The sequence below is a fragment of the Erigeron canadensis genome, chromosome 1, assembly GCF_010389155.1.
Source record: "Erigeron canadensis isolate Cc75 chromosome 1, C_canadensis_v1, whole genome shotgun sequence".
NCBI lineage: Eukaryota > Viridiplantae > Streptophyta > Magnoliopsida > Asterales > Asteraceae > Erigeron > Erigeron canadensis.
In genome coordinates this window covers 27,613,255-27,631,341 of record NC_057761.1, presented here as the reverse complement: position 1 = coordinate 27,631,341, position 18,087 = coordinate 27,613,255, and the positions used below count along the sequence as shown (strand labels likewise).

The 18,087-nt window shown below is 31.0% G+C and overlaps 1 protein-coding gene across 2 annotated transcripts; it reads left to right on the top strand.

Annotated features, from left to right (window-relative positions):
- The first annotated feature begins 7,467 nt into the window (after positions 1–7,467).
- On the top strand, positions 7,468–14,690 carry LOC122584765 (glutamate dehydrogenase 2). Of its 2 annotated transcripts, XM_043756822.1 has the most exons (10): positions 7,468–7,583; positions 7,707–7,820; positions 9,313–9,534; positions 9,739–9,813; positions 9,897–10,013; positions 10,098–10,348; positions 11,376–11,451; positions 11,554–11,640; positions 11,871–12,101; positions 14,494–14,690. In XM_043756822.1, exons 1-9 carry the CDS (start codon positions 7,476–7,478, stop codon positions 12,054–12,056), a joined length of 1,236 nt encoding a protein of 411 aa, XP_043612757.1. In that variant the 5' UTR covers positions 7,468–7,475; the 3' UTR covers positions 12,057–12,101; positions 14,494–14,690. The 2 variants fall into 2 exon arrangements, with proteins under 2 accessions (XP_043612757.1, XP_043612756.1); XM_043756821.1 differs by lacking the exon at positions 14,494–14,690 and having other exon boundaries at positions 11,871–12,346.
- Positions 14,691–18,087: the final 3,397 nt, after the last annotated feature.

Below are 18,087 nucleotides of genomic sequence, written 5' to 3'. Positions count from 1 at the left end.
CTCTCTATCTTGTGTTCCACATATTCTGAATTAAGTGACCTTTAACTTTAGATTCTCTATATTTGCATACCAGAACAAAAGTAGATACATTAATTTGATTTTTTACTTTCATCACTTCTAAATTAATTTCGAAATGATTACTTATTGGGCATAAAATTGAGAGAATATTGATGTTTGTGATCTTGAGCTACCATAGTTTTAACCGAGCTAGAATCATCAACGACCAAATTTAGCAACCTGCAACTTCGTATTGTATTGACAAGTTTCTTTGTTTTATCAATTTGTCTATCTAATCTCTTTATTAATTCTTCATATTAAACTGCATTACAAAATCATAGCAAAATGAGCGAAACTGTTGGATAGAGAACACAATTATATAGTAATAGCCAAAATGAACTTGGGTAGCAAAATAAAAACAACTAGTATTTCTATCCGGGGCAACGTACCCGGGCGTTGCCCCGGGAGAAAAACATAACTTTGGTGATAAAAGTTACAAAAACATTAAGCCGAAAAACAAAATTTGCGTGACAAAAGTTAAGAAAATAAAAGTTGTGGTTCAAAGTAAAGAAAATGAAACTTTGGTAATAAAATTTGGAAATCAAAAGTTATATCGTAAAAGAAAATAAAAGAAAACTTTCAGAGCAAAGTTTAAAAACAAAGTTATATGAAAAAAAGTACAAAAGTTAATAAACTTTATACCTAAAAACAAAGTTTGTATGTTAAAAGTTTAAAAAACAAAAGTTATGTGACGAAAGGTAAAAGGGGAAATGTAAAAAAAAAATTTGGTGGAAAGTTTAAAAAGTAAAAGTTATGTAGTAAAAAGAAAAAAGAAAATAAGGGTCGTTAAGTCCGTCACCTAACAATCGTTAAGTCAGTTACCTAACCGTCGTTAAGTCCGTTATTTATGTTGGATGCTTTATAGGCTTGTACCTTATGCTAAAGGGGGAGTACTTTTAGCTACAGTAAAAAAAAGAAAATAAGGGTCGTTAAGTCCGTCACCTAACAGTCGTTAAGTCTGTTACCTAACCGTCGTTAAGTCCGTTAATTATGTTGGACGCTTTAAAGGCTTGTACCTTATGCTAAAGGAGGAGTACTTTTAGTTACAGTAACTCCCCTCACAAACCAAAGTTGGTTTTTAGTATTATATATATAATATAATTATATAGTAATAGCCAAAATGAACTGGGGTAGCAAAATAGAAAGAAATTGGATTGAGATATTTTAACATCTTTGAAAGAAATTAGATTGAGATATTTTAACAACTTTGATTTTTGAATTAAAATTAAGGGTCAAAATTTAAATATGAGTTTTAAATCTTGACCATTGATTCTGATTTAAAGGTCATGATCCACGCAACTTTATTAGTGAAGTTATTTCCAACTTTAAATGATCCTCATACAAAGAAAATTAAGTTTTAAATCTTGACCATTGATTCTGATTTAAAGGTCATGATCCACGCAACTTTATTAGTGAAGTTATTTCCAACTTTAAATGATCCTCGTACAAAGAAAATTGAGTTTTAAATCTTGACCATTGATTCTGATTTAAAGGTCATGATCCACACAACTTTATTAGTGAAGTTATTTCCAACTTTAAATGATCCTTGTACAAAGAAAATACTAAAGAAAATAAGTCTTAGAATAATAGAGATTACCAACCTTATAAATTTTGACAACCCTTAGAATAACTATTTGGAACGAAAGCTAAAAGTGCTTAATTCACTGTTGTCTTTGTTTTGTATATATGTAATGAAAAAGATGAATCGGTATAGAAGTATTTAGAAAATTACTAGTTATAGTACCTGTACGTTGCCGTAGGATATATACGCTTTCTACACGAAATAAGTAAAATCGTAACCATGTGAAAGTTATTTAATGAAAACATGAGAACCCAAAAATTCAGTGGCAAGAAAATAAAAACGAAAAGTTTGATGTGGAACAAATGTAAAAACGCTATGTATATAAAAAGACGAAAAAAATAGTTAAAACCAAATGTTTAAAAGTAAAATAACCAGGTGAAAGTTATTTGATGAAAACGTGAGAACCCAAAGATTTATTGTCAAGAAAATAAAATCGAAAACTTTAATGTAGGGCAAAAATTAAAAGATTAGAAAACTTATACATTCCACGCATAACTTACTTGTACATTCATATAGCTTTTTAGTATATTATAAATGAGAATCTTAACATTTAGTGTCAAGAAAATAAATATGAAAACTTTGATGTGGGGCAACTTTAAAAATGTTATATATAAAAAAAATGGATGAAAATAGTCAAACCAAATGTTTAAAAAGTGAAATCGTAATCATGTGAAAGTTATTTGATGAAAACATGAGAGCCTAAAAAATCAGTGTCAAAAAAATAAAAACGAAAACTGTGATGTGAGGCAAATTTAAAAACGTTATGTATATAAAAAAGCGAATAAAAATAGTCAAAACCAAATGGTGAAAGTTAGTTGATGAAAACATGAGAACTCAAAAATTTAGTGTCAAGAAAATAAAAACGAAAACTTTAATATGAGAAAAAAGTTAAAAGATAAAAAGTTTACGAGGTTAAAATGAAAAATGGTAAAAATTATTATGTGTTATAAGAACTTGTACATTCTATGCATAACGTTAAAGATTGTACATTCCATGCATAAAGTACTTAAATGAAAATAATCAAAGACCAAATGTTGAAAAGTAAACCCCTAACTGTGTGAAAGTTGTTTGATGAAAACATGAGAACCTAAAAGTTTAGTGTCACGATAATGAAAGCGAAAACTTTGATGTGGGATAAACGTCTAAAAAATAGAAATTTTAAGGGTTAAAACAAAATTTGGTTAAAATTTAGGGGTTTAAAACGAAATTTGGTTAAAATTAGTATGTTTTTTAAATACTTGTATATTTCACGCATAAAGTACTTATACATTTACATTAAATTTTTAGTATATATATAATTTGATGAGGACTTGGTTCATTGGTAAAGGAGTTTTCCGCTAAAGAGTATTTTGCTGAAGAGTCACGGGTTTAATCATTGTTGTGAAAAAAACTTTTGTGATGTTATACTCATCCAAAACATATCCAATACATAGTAGAGAACACCCCTAAAGCATCGCCTTAGAATCGAACTTTGATGGATTTCGTCATTAGTCATTACTCGGAGTGTTGCAATCCTTTTACCTTACAAAAATTTATAAGAAAAAAAAAAAAAACAACTATGACAATATACAACTACAATTGACCAATTTAGTTGGAGAATATACTCTTGTTAGAATCGGATTTGGGATGACCATATAGGACGTTGACAGTGGGGGACGGGGCTACACGTAACAAACTTCTTACGTAGTTCCTTCGAACAATCAAGGTCAATGCATAACACATCAATCCACCTGTAAATGACGGCTACTTTGGTCCCCGCTAATTTTGGATTTTTAAATATATATTTATATACAAACCAACAATAAATTACTTGTATTGTCCTATTGGTTGTTTACATTATATATTTAAAGTAAACCAACTAAGTTGGATCACTGATTGAAATTTTTGTTTTTAAAAGCAGAAGTCATGAGTTTAAAACTTGAATCAATTCATATAACTATTATTAAGTATTTTATAATACAAACATGATAAAAGTTGGAAAAAAAAAAAGTAACTTTAAAAATTTAACATTGTATACTTTTAGTGGAACGAATAAAGTATTAAATTCCTAAAATAACTATAACCTCTTTTACAACAATAACGTACATATATTAATCGTGTCGTCACCACCGCTATCGCCGCATCATGCGAACATGCATCTAATTTATATGATTAATTGCATATATAGGGTGTTTATTACTAGCTTTGGCATAAAGGTATGTTCGTCTAATCGCCCATTCATTATTCCTTTTCCATAATCTTCCATTCATTATTCTCTTTCCATCTGCTCTTTATTTAAACACACTTTTGCATTCTTAATTAATTTAAGTTTACTCTAGTAATTTCGGTGATATAAATCGAAAATGTCTTGAAAATGCAAGTTTTGGCAAGAAGTGTATTAAAACGCAGTCTATTTATAATTGCTCTATGTTTTACTGTTAATTTGTTGACGCTACATTTTCATGTTACAATTCTCGATTTCATCGTATCTTGTTGCATAAATGAAAGTCAAATTACAAAAGAAAAAAAATAAAATAAATGCCGACTTACATGAATGAATGGTCCTCATAATCAGGCTCTTGAATTTCTTTTGCTACTCTTTTTAAATCAAATTGTTTTGTTGTAACATTATATATTTTTATGATTCTAGGATACGTTTTGCACCTGTAAATATAATTATACAAGAAGATTGCTTGCTAAAACAAGTTGCTTTTCCAAAACCGTCATATTTTTCCAAGAACAACGTATGAAAAATTGGAAAGAAAGCATGTATTCAAATAAAGAGTAAACTAGCACGGTACTCTCGCAATGCAACGATGTATGTGGCTACAACAGTATCGTAGTAGGGGACGACTGTTAGTGGTAGAGGCGGCGTCGAGTGATTTAGATAATTGTTGTAAATGTAACTGATGTAAGGACATTTTAGACATTTCATTATCACTTTAAACTCTAGGGCTATTCTTTTTATAATATAATAGCACGGTATCCGCACAATGTGGCGGTGACCGTGGCGGTGACGGTTTGGTGGTGGGCGGCGACTGTTGTTGGTAGAGGCGGTGTTGAGTGGTGTAGATAACTGATGTAAAAGTAATTTGATGTAAAGGGTTAATGAAAATATTTTAAAAGATAATGTACTGATAGCGTAATATATTCATTAAGGGTATTTTAGACATTTTCCCATTGTAACTTTCAACATGAGGACTATTTTTTTTATAAGATAACTAGCACGGTACCCGCGCAAATGCGGCGGTATTCGTGACAGCGACGTTGTGGTGGCGGGGGACGATCGTTGGCAGTAGACGCGTCGTAAAAGTAATTGATGTAAAGGGTTAATTAAGATATTATAAAAGATAAATAATTGATAGTGTAATATAATCATTAAACGTATTTTAGATATTTTTTCTCATGTGACTTTCAACATGGGCTATTTTAGATAAACCAATCGTTCGAGCTATGAGTTTTTCTTTTTATCTTACTTATGCTCGAAATTCAGGTAAACGCAAAGTGAATGGCCGAATGGGCATAGAAACCGTTCGTGGGCCGTGGCGAGTCTAGATCATTGCGGTCCTACTAGTGAAAAAGCCGGTTCAGTTTAAATGTTGATTTTGTCTACAAAAACTCCAAATAATTTCAAAAAAAAAAACAAAAAAAGAGTTTGCTTTATTTGAAATTACACAAAGCGTCATGGTCGATAAAATAAGACTGTTACAAATATAACAAATCAAAAATAGCAATGTAATTATTTTTTTTAGTTCGAACTAGCACGGTACCCGCGCAATGCGGCGGTGGCCGTGATGGCGGTTGGTGGTGTCGGCGACGGGTGGTCATGGTAGCGACTATTGGTGGCGATGACAATGTCGAATGGTACAGGTTGATGTAATGTAAAGGTGGTGGTGGAAATATTTAGAAGATAAATGACCTATAGTGTAAATTAATTCATTAAGGGTACAATTGTTATTTCGTAACTCTTTTTTCAACAAAAGAGTGTATAATCTTTATATAGTAGTATAAAAGTATAGATATAGATAATCACGGGCCGGGTCTTATTACAGGTAGATTAACCAATTTCTTAAAATTGTGTGATGAAGAGTTGAACTCAAATTCCCCACGATGACCACATGATGATATTAGAAAAGCTTTATTTGTACGCATATTGCTTTGGAAGATTAATGAAATACGTATATAATACTTTTAATTAGTCTGTGAATGTATATTCTTATTTAAAACTTTATAATATATAATATCATTTTTTTTATATTTTGTTATGCATGACTTCTCTTAAGTTTCAGTTTATGTTCCATGTTCTTGTTAGTTCTTTTATTATAATTTTTGCATCATACCCAACATATTCTTTTGTTTAATGCTATTAGTCGGTTCCGTCCATCACTATTTTAATGCATTTGTTAAAAAGAAGATTAACTAATTAGTATCAATTTAATTCCATTAATGCACAGTACATTTTTAAAGGAAAAAACGAAACACATATATAATTGTTTGGTTGACGATTTGGTATGATACATTATTTTCTTAAAATGACAACTACTATTATCACAAATCACGATATCATAGGCATTTTCTTAATTTATTCTAAAAATAATAAAGTTTTTTTTGTAATTAACTTTTAGTACTTCAGTAATTAATTACTTGATTTGTTCTCGTACCTGTTGACAATTGGCTCGTCAAATGAGTTTTCTAGCGGAAACCTGGTTAAAACTATATACGCTAGACTTTCGATATTCGCGGTTAATTTTCATCTTCAAACAGGGGGAGCAAGGCTCGATAAAAGGTCGGCGCCGATTTCATTGAGTCAGTTACACCACCGCAACCCACTCGGCAAAGGGAAATTGGGAATGAATTTGCTGAAATATACCGAGGTGAGAGAAAGAAAGGAGATGTAAAAGAGAAAGCAGGGGAGGTGAGAGAGGGGAAAAATGATGACTTTCGTGCATTGGGCAACCAAATTGGTAAACTTTAGGAAAATTTGAGAAAATATGAATTGAAAGGTTTTATAGAATAAAAGTGACGTGACAAAATTGGAGAAAGTCACGAATACAATGTCTACACCTTTCGGTCTTATTAAATGAGAAATTGTTTAGTCATAATTTTATATAAATTTCAAAATTTAGTAGTTTCGAAGAACTATGTCTAACCTTTTCTTGCACAATAAATAAATAGAAAAATAATATATCAATTTCTCCTACACACCAATTAACCATAGCCAATATCCATCTTTGCCAAAACATCGATATTTCTCGATGTTAATACCACCACCCCATCTCCCATTAAACTCCTTTTTTATAAATTTTTAATATGAAATAAATCTAAAAATAAAGAAACTAGTGAAACCTATTATTTCCTACATCGAATTAGAATAATGATAAAAATAAATATCTTGTAATTTCCTAACTACAAATATGTTATTAAAGATTTTCATGGTTCATTGAATTTAAATGGTTCCACAGTGACCTTTTCCATGTTACATAATACATATGCATATCTTTTCTAATCTCACGTATAAAAGATTCTTATTCTTACAAGTCCAATCCCCAGCGCGTGATTATCTAACCAACTATGATCCTAGTCACATCATAGCATCCCAAATTCCCAATATCAATATTAAATTAATTAATTAATTAATTTCCCATTTAGAGAAAAAAAAAAGGTGATTCACACACACACACATATATATACACACACACACGCCATAGAATCAAAGGCATTTCAGTAACCGCTCTCCATTTTGTTTAATTTTGAATGCTCTTCAAAACTCCTCACCTATAACATCATTTTTTCCATCAGTTCCAGCAGTTACATAGCAATCTCTGTTTTAAACAAAATAATAATAATAATAATAATAATGAATGCTTTAGCTGCAACAAACCGTAACTTCCGTCATGCTGCACGTCTTCTCAACTTAGATTCTAAGGTTGAAAAGAGTTTGTTAATTCCTTTCAGAGAAATCAAGGTTTATATTTTGTATTTTTGAATTTAAATTTATTTCTGTATATTATATTCTAGTAGTAGTTTCTAGTTATGAGTATCGATTTTGATGTAAAAATGTATATACATTTTGTATGTTGATCATCAGGTGGAGTGTACTATTCCCAAGGATGATGGAAGTTTAGCGAGTTTCGTCGGATTTCGAGTTCAACACGATAACGCTCGTGGTCCGATGAAAGGCGGAATTCGGTTTCATCCTGAGGTTGTTTATTACTTGATTCTCGTTTAATTAATTTTTACTTTTACTATTATTATTGTTATTATTATATTTGTTAATATGATATGATGATATTTATATTTTAGGATTAAGCGTTTTAAAATGTATCTAGCTTAATCGGAAGATCTGTTGAAAACTTGTAGTTGTAAGTATGTGACGTGTTATGCCTAGTCAACTGCCAGCGTGGCGGCGTTTCTAGATGTGGTACATGTTATTATGACTTGTAAACCAGTGGCGTGGACCCGGTTTCGTGATGTGGCAACTTATATGGCTGCCACGTCAGCGAAAAAAAGTGGTTAGCTGATTAATTTGACTTTTAAGTTGTTGATGTGATACTTGTTTTGATGATATAGTAGATTAGGTGACTACTTATATGATTGTTAAAATGTCATAAAAAAATATTGGTTACCTAATGAAGTAATGAGAAGACATAGGTTACGTGTAATAGCAATGCTTGACGATTGGGTATATACGATAGATTTTTGGATAGAGTTGGATAAACATTTTCGGAACAATTCTGCAGTTCATATGCTAACTGGTGTTGATTAGTTGATTTTGGCGGATATTTGTTTTTCTGAAATGCAGTTTTAATGTTCCAAAATATTATTGTAATTGGCAAGCAAATATACTATTTTTAGTTGATTGATTTTGTTTAGAAGCGTCGTGTTGTGAAATGAATATTTTCTGTTAAGAATTTAATACGTAGGGGAATATGCAAAATTCGGTTACGACCAACAGTGGTTTATTTCTCTATGTTGGATTTGTTAACATCCACTTTGTAATATAAGGTTTACTTGAATTTGGTTCCCGGCCAGTTTGGTTCTCTATGGTGCAAAACTGGAACTGTGGTTTTTCACTTTTCAAACTCGAAATAAAAAGTGTTTTAGGCCAACCCAAGGATATATACTGGGTTCATGGTTTGAGACCAAAATATGGTTATAAAACTAAACCGTACCAATTTAGATCAGTTTCGTTTTATCTTCCATTTCCTTTTATTCGGTTTTTGGTCAAACCTGATTAGGATTCAACCCATTGCAGACCAATAGATCATTCCTGCAATTAAAATGCAGTTTCACTGTCTTTGTTTAACTGATTTTAGTAAGACCCTGTATATGTGACTTCTCATTTTCTAGGACGACAATAAGATTGCATAAATATTTGATAGATGTGAGGGGTTGTATATCATTGCTTCAGTTGCATAACGGAATTAGTACTTGTTTTAGTCGATGAAGAGTCAAAGTAATTATAAAGCACGTTTTCACTTTTTGCTTTTGTTTGGTTACTTATCAAGTATGCTGATCTATGTGACATGGCTTTGATATAAGTTTACAACAACTAATGAAAACCTAAGTTTAAATTTTCACGCCAAAGTTTATGGGAACTGGGAAGATTTGTGCATTGTATCCCATTCTATTTTTCTGTCGTGATAACTGCCTTCAAAGTTGCTTGATTCGTTTGGTATATTGGTTGTTACAAGGTTGACCATGATGAGGTAAACGCTTTGGCTCAACTTATGACATGGAAGACTGCGGTGGTTAATGTTCCTTATGGTGGAGCAAAGGGCGGAATCGGGTGCGCACCTAAGGAATTGAGTTTGAGGGAGCTAGAACGTCTTACTCGGATCTTCACCCAAAAGCTTCATGATCTAATTGGAGTACGTACTGATGTTCCAGCACCAGATATGGGCACCAATGCTCAGGTTTGTACCTTTATTGTTGATAATTCAAAGTAACGATCTCAATAAGCAAAAGTTAGAATAATTCTTTTTGTATGATTTGGATATCATTCTACAGGATTCATGTCTTACATTAATAACCAAGCTAGATCTATTTTCTTCTACAACTACAGTTAGATAAAGATAAAACCCAAGAAGTTATCTTACTGACTGTTTGGGATTTTTCAGACTATGGCATGGATTTTGGACGAGTACTCAAAATTTCATGGTTACTCTCCAGCTGTTGTCACTGGAAAACCAATAGTGAGTAATTATGATATGTGTAAACAGCATGCTATTACTATATTTGACAGTCAGATGATTTATTTCATCTCCTTGATTATTAGGAGCTTGGTGGATCGCTGGGAAGAGAGGCTGCAACTGGCCGAGGTGTTATTTTTGCAACAGAAGCCTTACTTGCTGACCATGGTAAATCCATCAATGGTTTGACTTTTGCTATCCAGGTACGTTGTTTTTGTAATGAATCATCATCCAGCATTTAAATATTTCCCGATATTTTATCATATTGACCAGGTCGGCTTTTGCAGGGCTTGGGAAATGTGGGGTCTTGGGTTGCTAGGTTGGTTCATGAAAGGGGTGGCAAGATTGTTGCGGTAAGTGATATTACTGGAGCTGTGAAGAACCCAAATGGTATTGATATACCATCATTGCTCGAGCATAAAGAAGAAACTGGAAGCTTAAGCAGTTTCGATGGAGGAGACAGCATGAATGCAAAGGAATTGCTTGTTCATGAATGTGATGTACTCATACCATGTGCCTTAGGTGGTGTTCTCACCAGGTATCACCTTAAATTTCAAAAAAACTTACCACTTTCTACTTGTTTCTTTATAGGTTAATCTCAATTCAGTTTTGAGGTTCTAAATATAGATTGTGAGCTTTGAAAATAGAGTGTGTGTAACTGCAAAATAAGGTCTTTCTTGGAAAGTTTTCTGGTATAGATGTGAATGTTCCGGTGAACATCATAAATTGACTTGTTTGTATGGTCAATATGTCATATCAAGAAACATGATTCACACAGCCATCTAATTACTTCAAATTATCTAATGAATTTTTTCGCAGTGCTCTATAAGTTGGTAGTTTGGCTTTTGTGGTCAACCGAGTTGTATCATACTTCAAATCTGTTATTAAGTTCTTCAAGCTTTGGATTGGTAGTTATGTCGAATCATAAAGTTTACAATAGCATGGTCTTAAATGTGTATAAAAATAATATCACCATTGAATTTGGAACGTCATATGACTGACCTCAAAAGTCAGAAAGTACTCATCATTTGAAAAAAAAGAAGGGAAGTGTTAGACTTTTCAGGTTAATCAAAATGAATTATACTTTGTGTGATTGATGCAGTAATTAAGCTAAGATCTTAAGTAGTGTTACTCTCTGAGCTCGTCAAATAGTCATTACTTTTATAGCTGCATGAGGTGATAGTATTTAGAAATTAGCATGATTGATATGAGAGAGTTTTTCTAGTTTAGTATTGGGTTCTTTAAGTTCCCCTTTGACATGTAACATGCTCTTTTCATGAAGTTGTTTAAGAATGGATAAAGGGGAGATTGTATTGAACACGGTCTTTATTATAACTATGTGTCAAATACCTTAACTGCCCTCTAATGTTGTAACTAACAAAAGGAGTTCATGGAAGAATAATCAATATCACCGCCAGCAAGTACAGTAGTAATGACTGTGTACAGATGGATTAAATTTGGCTTTGGTTTAACCAATGTTGCAATTTTGATGTGACAACCTGAAATAGAAGATGTTAGTTTCATATTCTGAACTCTAAATTTCTTACTTCAAATCTTCGTTGAAGAGAAAATGCAGGAGACGTTAAAGCCAAGTTCATCATAGAAGCTGCAAATCATCCTACTGATCCTGAAGCAGACGAGGTATCTTAATCAATTCAAATAATCTAATATATTTCTTCACCAAGTCATTATATTTGAGTATATATTCCTCTTTCCCGTAAGATATATCTTTTATCAATACAGATTCTGTCAAAGAAAGGAATCGTAGTACTTCCTGATATATATGCAAATGCTGGAGGTGTGACCGTTAGCTACTTCGAATGGGTTCAGGTATTAAATGGAATAAACAAACAGTAGTAACATTTCATTGTTTTTTTTATCCTTACATAAAATGTTAAGAAATGAACATTTGATTATGGGTCAAACTTTCAAGTACCATAAAACGAAATGACTAAAATGATGAAGATTCGATCTTGTATTATATCTTGAAACTTAATCAACGAGAATATCTTTGTGTAGAAATCTCACATATTCTCTTTTTATGGTGCTTGAATTTACAGAATATTCAGGGATTTATGTGGGATGAAGAGAAGGTGAATAATGAACTGAAGAAATACATGACAGTTGCTTTCAATGATATCAAGAACATGTGCCAGACACACGAGTGCAGCCTTCGTATGGGAGCATTCACATTGGGAGTGAATCGGGTTGCACGTGCTACTCTTTTAAGAGGATGGGAGGCTTAAAAGACCTATTGGGGTGATACATACAATCTTACATACTTACATGAGGTAAAACAGATTACTTGATTGACAGTAATTGATTCTCATCTAAAAACAACTATACATTACTCAAAGCATTGATTGATACTACAATTTGATTCAAAACATTAGAGGATTTGGTTGGGAATATTTCATGGTCATTTTGGGTTCCAATTGGTTTCCCTTAATATTTTACTGATAGTAAGTGATATATGCCGGTACTTTTACTAAATGTGATTCTGATATCTGGAATTGAAATATGGATCTTGAATTAAGATCTTTTGTCTTATTTTCTGAAATAAGTTTAGTTTGAATCTATATTTATCATAGTTCCTCATTTGCGACTCATGTAAAGCGAGATGAATATGTAGTCATACTTCTGTTTGCTTGATAACGATACTGAAGGTGACTAGTACGTAGCCTAAGAATTCACATCAATAGTATATTTTTGCTGGAGTATTTGATTTTAAATATCTCTGGTAACGAGGCCTTGTTTTTTTAGTTTTTTGTTTTTTTGGTTTTTAATTATAGGGGTGATTGGCTCAGCATATAAAGTTGTAAGCTTGTTTATTGAAGTTCTGAGAGGCCAATAAACTCCATTTTACTTGTTTTAAGCCTATCAACTCTAGCTTATTGGCTCATTTAAGTCTAATAGGTCATGAAAAACATGCTTATTAACTTTTGAAAAACCTATGATATAAGCTAATCCAAGCACCCCTTTGGGTTAATGATATACGTTTAGCGAATGCAATCTCTTTTTACAACGGTACCAATGTCACTAAATACAATGCAATACTTCTGTACCATCACTGACAAAAGTGATGAAGCCAATGAGTGGGCACTGGGCTGATGGGCTTAATCGGAAGAAGAGAAACTAAGGTCTTTATACGTTTGGGCTGTCGACTGATGGCTCCATGGGTGATCCTAAATCTAGTTCGTTTATAAAACTAAAATAAGGTAGGAAAGTAGAATAGTGCTCGAAGTTTGTCGATCCCTCTTCCAAAAAAATCTCGAAAATCTGAGGTTGTGCAGTGATGTATGCCACAAGCCACTTTCAGTTGGATATATATATATATATATATATATATATGGGAAAGATAATTTGAGACCAACTAAAAAAAGTCCAAAAAAGGACCATTGATTTTCGTAAGTTACACACCACCATCATGATCTACTATGATATACAAGACTTTTTTGTAAAAACACTAAGACTTTCAAGCGACGGGCCCACAGAAAAATCATGTGTAAGTAACTTACATATGATTTTTCTATGGATTCCATCGCCGGAAAGTCTTAGTGTTTTTACAAAAAAATCTTGTATATCGTAGTAGATCATGATGGTGTACAAAAATCAATGGTCCTAGTTGGTCCTAAAATAAGAGGTGGTCTCAAATTATCTCATCCCTATATATATATATATATATATATATATATATTTTATTATTATTTTTTAATAAACAACTAGCTAATTAGTCCGGATACTACCTGGATGTGATTAGGAAAATACAAAATGGAAGAATTTACATATACATATTTTTGGAATGACAAAATATTATATATATTAGATATAATGTATATGAATGACTATTATCATGAATGATACGTGAAAGCAAACCATGACGTAGAACATGTATTGAGAAATGGAAACACATAGTTTGATATCCAAAAAAATAAAGCACATCATAAACCAAGTTGGTTTCTATCAGTTGATATCCACAAGACCAATGACATAGATAATGGCTAAGGGTATGTGACTATGTGTAGGTTCAACAATAGTTTTTAATTCTAGTTTTTTCAGATGAGAGAAAAAGACGAATGCATTCCTTTCTTTTTCTACTCATTTCTAATTTTATTGGATAAAATTAATGGTTCCTTTTCAGTTTCCACAGAATTATGTATTAGAAATATTTAGACAAAACGCTTACTATTTTGATCGATCACTTAAAATCCTCATAACACTCCTTTCTTTAAGTCTCCTAAAATTTAAAGAAATATATTCTCTAGCTCACACTATGAGTTTGTTGGCGGTAGCTACATGAAACTATTTTCGTGACGTGCATGTATTTTTTGAACTTCATTATGTAACTGTAAACTCTTCCCTAGCATCTCGCTAGTTTTTCATTCTAATAAAACTGTATTGAATATTAAAAAATATATATATATATATATCAAGGTGCATGCGTGTATGGAAAAATTAATGATTTATTACTTAGTTATTAGATTAATGACAGAATAGTAGATTTAAGTGTTAATTTATATCTAAACAAGTGGATTCATTTTTTTTAAAAAAACGAACGAGGAACAAAAATGTTGAAAGTATGTTAAAACATGCATTATAATTGTATTTTATAATATATTGATCTATTTTTTAGATTTTGTTGTGATGATGGAGTGTGTAAGTTTTAGTTTGATTTGCCTTCAGATATGGAAATGCTCAAATGCAAATGGATAATGGATCTACAAACGATTTAGCTGGTTGCGGTATTCAGTAAATAACGTTTTCGCAGTCCGATGATAGGTGACATCGACTATTATTAGAACTAAAATAATAGTGTTTGATTTGTATGTATTCCATATAAAATATTGGTTTTTTTGCGAAATATCATTTATAGTATAAATTGTCCCATTTTTCATGTATTATTTTACCTTTTGACATTTAATATCACATACAAGTAATACAACTTGTATATGTTGTCTCTATTCTGTTTAACCTTCCAGTATTATTTACGTACCCATTACCGAAAATTACTTATTTATAATTAGTATGAGAACAAAACAACGATTGTTGATAGATTGTATTAACCATAATGATGGTTTTAAGCAAATTGGTTCGGTTTTGAGAATATTATTTTGTGGGAACTAAATGAAGCCATATGGACTTTCGTTAAGGTGCATTAACACTTACTATAAAATTCAGGGTTAAACTTTTAATATGAAAAAATATAATTTCTTTATACACGTTAAGTGAAACCTCAAAAGCTTCATTTAACATTTTTCCTATTTTTATTTAGATAGCAAAGTATAAATTTTGATTGTGTTCTAAGTGAAAAGTATGATTACAAATGGAATTTTTGAGAGTGAATTTTTAATACAACAAATATGTCATTTGTTAATACTCATTTTTTCACACTTTTAAAAAATGTTAAAATAATTGTTAATTTGTTCACACTTATAAATGTATGAAAAAAACTCATATTTAAAAGTATTTAAAGAATCAAAATATTTTCACATTTATATATGTAAAAAAAAAGTTTACATTTTTAAGTGTATAAAAGTATAGAATTGTTCACACTTAAAAGTGTGTGAGTAGTTTGTGACACCAAATTTTTCTCAAACAAGAGGAAGTGCGAGGAAATCGAGTGTGACAAATTAGCTCTCAAGTGTGAAAATGTTTGACATTTTTTCACAGTTTTATATGTGAACATTTTGTTTATACATTTATATTTGTGAAAAAAGTACAACTTTTTTTCTTAAATTTTTTTCACATTTTTAAGTATGGATTTTTTTTAATACAATTTTAAGTGTGAATAAATTAACATGTTTTTTCACATTTTTTAGAAGTTTGAAGTGATAAATGTGAGCAAAATGACATTTTTGTTATGGTGTTTGTTTGATACCGAGTTTGTGTTAATTAATTTAAGGTTTTGTGCAAAAGTTAAAGATTTAAAGCTATAAGTTTCCAATAATAATTCGAGAAAGAGTAAATATATCTATACATTATTAAATATTTAGTTTCTATAATATTTTTAGTTTAATCTTAAAATGTTCCTCATTTTTTATTCATTAATTTAAAAAATTTCATTAGAAATGTTTAAGAGATTTACTTGAAATACTTATGATACTTTTAATGAGCTTAATTTACAATGTCTACCATTAATTCTTAAATAGCTACATTACTCTCTTTATAATATTTTAATTTTACATTAATAACCACACATTACCGCCGCCGCGTTGCCACTACATCGTCGCATGACACATATTTATGGCCAGCTCCTAATCATTTGAAGGTGGAGATTTAAACAGATTGATTTGTGCAAGTAACCCATGACCTCTAGAGACAGAGGTCATGGGTTCGATCCTCATCCCATACAAAGGTTGGAGGGCATTTTCTACCATTTAGGTAGAAACTTGAAGCGGCCTCTCTACTTAGGTAGAGGTAAGGTCTGTCTACATCTTAACATCCCCCATACACCGTCGAGGTATTAGGGCTCAAAACCCGCAGAAGACGGCACTGAGCAGTTACTTACTTAGTTACTTACTAGTTTGTTAAAGTAAAATGTTTTGTTTGTTAGAATAAAAACATTTGACCCACAAATTTGACCCATTCGACAAACTCCACTATCCGCCTCCATCAACAAACCCGCCCCAATTTATCACACAAACTTTCACAGTTTCACCCCCAAACACATTTCACCGAGAAAACTGGCATCACTCAAATCACCTTCCTTTTGTTAAAATAACTCTTGGGTTTTGAAGATTATCAGTGTGTCCGTGCTTATGTTTCTTCTTTTCACCAGTTTCGATTACATTTAAGGTTTGATTCGATTTATTTTTAAAAGTTTTGAATATTTATACAATCTGTTTGATGAAATGTTTGTTCTTATTTACTTGTGTTTTTGTTTAATGAAGTGCTGAAATGATTATTTAATTGTTTGAATTTGGATGATGACATAAGTTTTTGATTTTGAGCTGGATATAAAGTTTATATAGACATGTTTAGCCGGAGAAAATACCCTGTTTTCATTTACGTGATCAAATCATAGTTTTATAAAAATGTTTTCTAAAAAATCAAAAAACACTGTTTTTCACTTTCCTAATTTCATTTTCCATTTTTCAAGTTTTAAAAACCTTAAATGATATTAACACTCCTTCTACGCCCCCGTCCCTGCCCCCGCCACCCCTCGCCCCGCCCCTGTCAAACCCTAGTCAGTGGCAGAGCCAAAAATCGAAGTTAGGGTGTGCCAAAATTAATCACGATAAACAATCACTAACGGTTTTTTTTAGAACTTGAAATGGGTCAAAATTTGGTTTTTTTTTATATAAATTAGCTTATCGACATACAACTAAGAGTTACGCACACAACGTTGTGCACAGTATCATCCATTTTATCACTGATAGTACAAAAGAAATGTTTGGTTACCATTTACCAACATGTATTCCCTTTTTAAAATTAGATGGAGTGTTATGCCAAATTATATACATACATTAGACTGATAAACAAAATTATCTTGACTTAAAAGACCATTTTAATCCGTCATATTAAAATTCGGTATATGAATGTCACGTCATCAATATAATGAGTCACTATACTAAATCATTTTTACCATTAACCTTCCTATTGAATTCCTAGTTTAATAGTGTAACATCATTATTTATATCAATATTATAAATCAAATAAATTAAATTAATAAAAATACTATTTTTGATAAACTTAAAACATAAATTTAAAACGGTTATAGAAGTATTTTATAATGTTATATTACTATATATATTAAAACTAAAGGTACGGGTTTGCGTGCGTAGTTTTTTTATTCTTTTAATCACACTGTCGTCAGCTATTTCGTTTTTTTCTATTTTAACTTTTTTTTTTATAAAGATTGCATACTTTTAGAGTTTCTTATTATTACCACATAACTTTTGTGTTTTTTAACTTTGGTCTAAATTTTTGTATACAAGTATAAGATTATATTTTTAGAGTTTCTTATTTTTACCACTTAACTTTTGGGTTTTTTAACTTTAGTCTAACTTTTTATATACAAGTATAATTTACTTTTAAATTCTAACTTATTTTTTGCCACTGAACTTTTGGGTTTTTTTTTTTAACTTTGCTCTAACTTTTGGTATACAAACTTAAGTATAACTTACTTGTAAAGTTTTTAATTTTTACCAATTAACTTTAGGATTTAACGTTAATCATCAAATCTTTTTATTTTTTTATTTTCTATCTCTCATTTTAAAGCTTCTAACTTTTACCATCAAACTTTTGGTTTTGACCACTTATTTTTTTTTTCTTCTA

Coding starts and splice junctions, on each gene's coding strand:
- LOC122584765 (XM_043756822.1), top strand. CDS start 7,476: ATGAATGCTTTAGCTGCAACAAACCGTAACTTCCGTCATGCTGCACGT. Junction 7,584..7,706: donor TTCCTTTCAGAGAAATCAAG/GTTTATATTTTG, acceptor GTTGATCATCAG/GTGGAGTGTACTATTCCCAA. Junction 9,814..9,896: donor TTGTCACTGGAAAACCAATA/GTGAGTAATTAT, acceptor CTTGATTATTAG/GAGCTTGGTGGATCGCTGGG.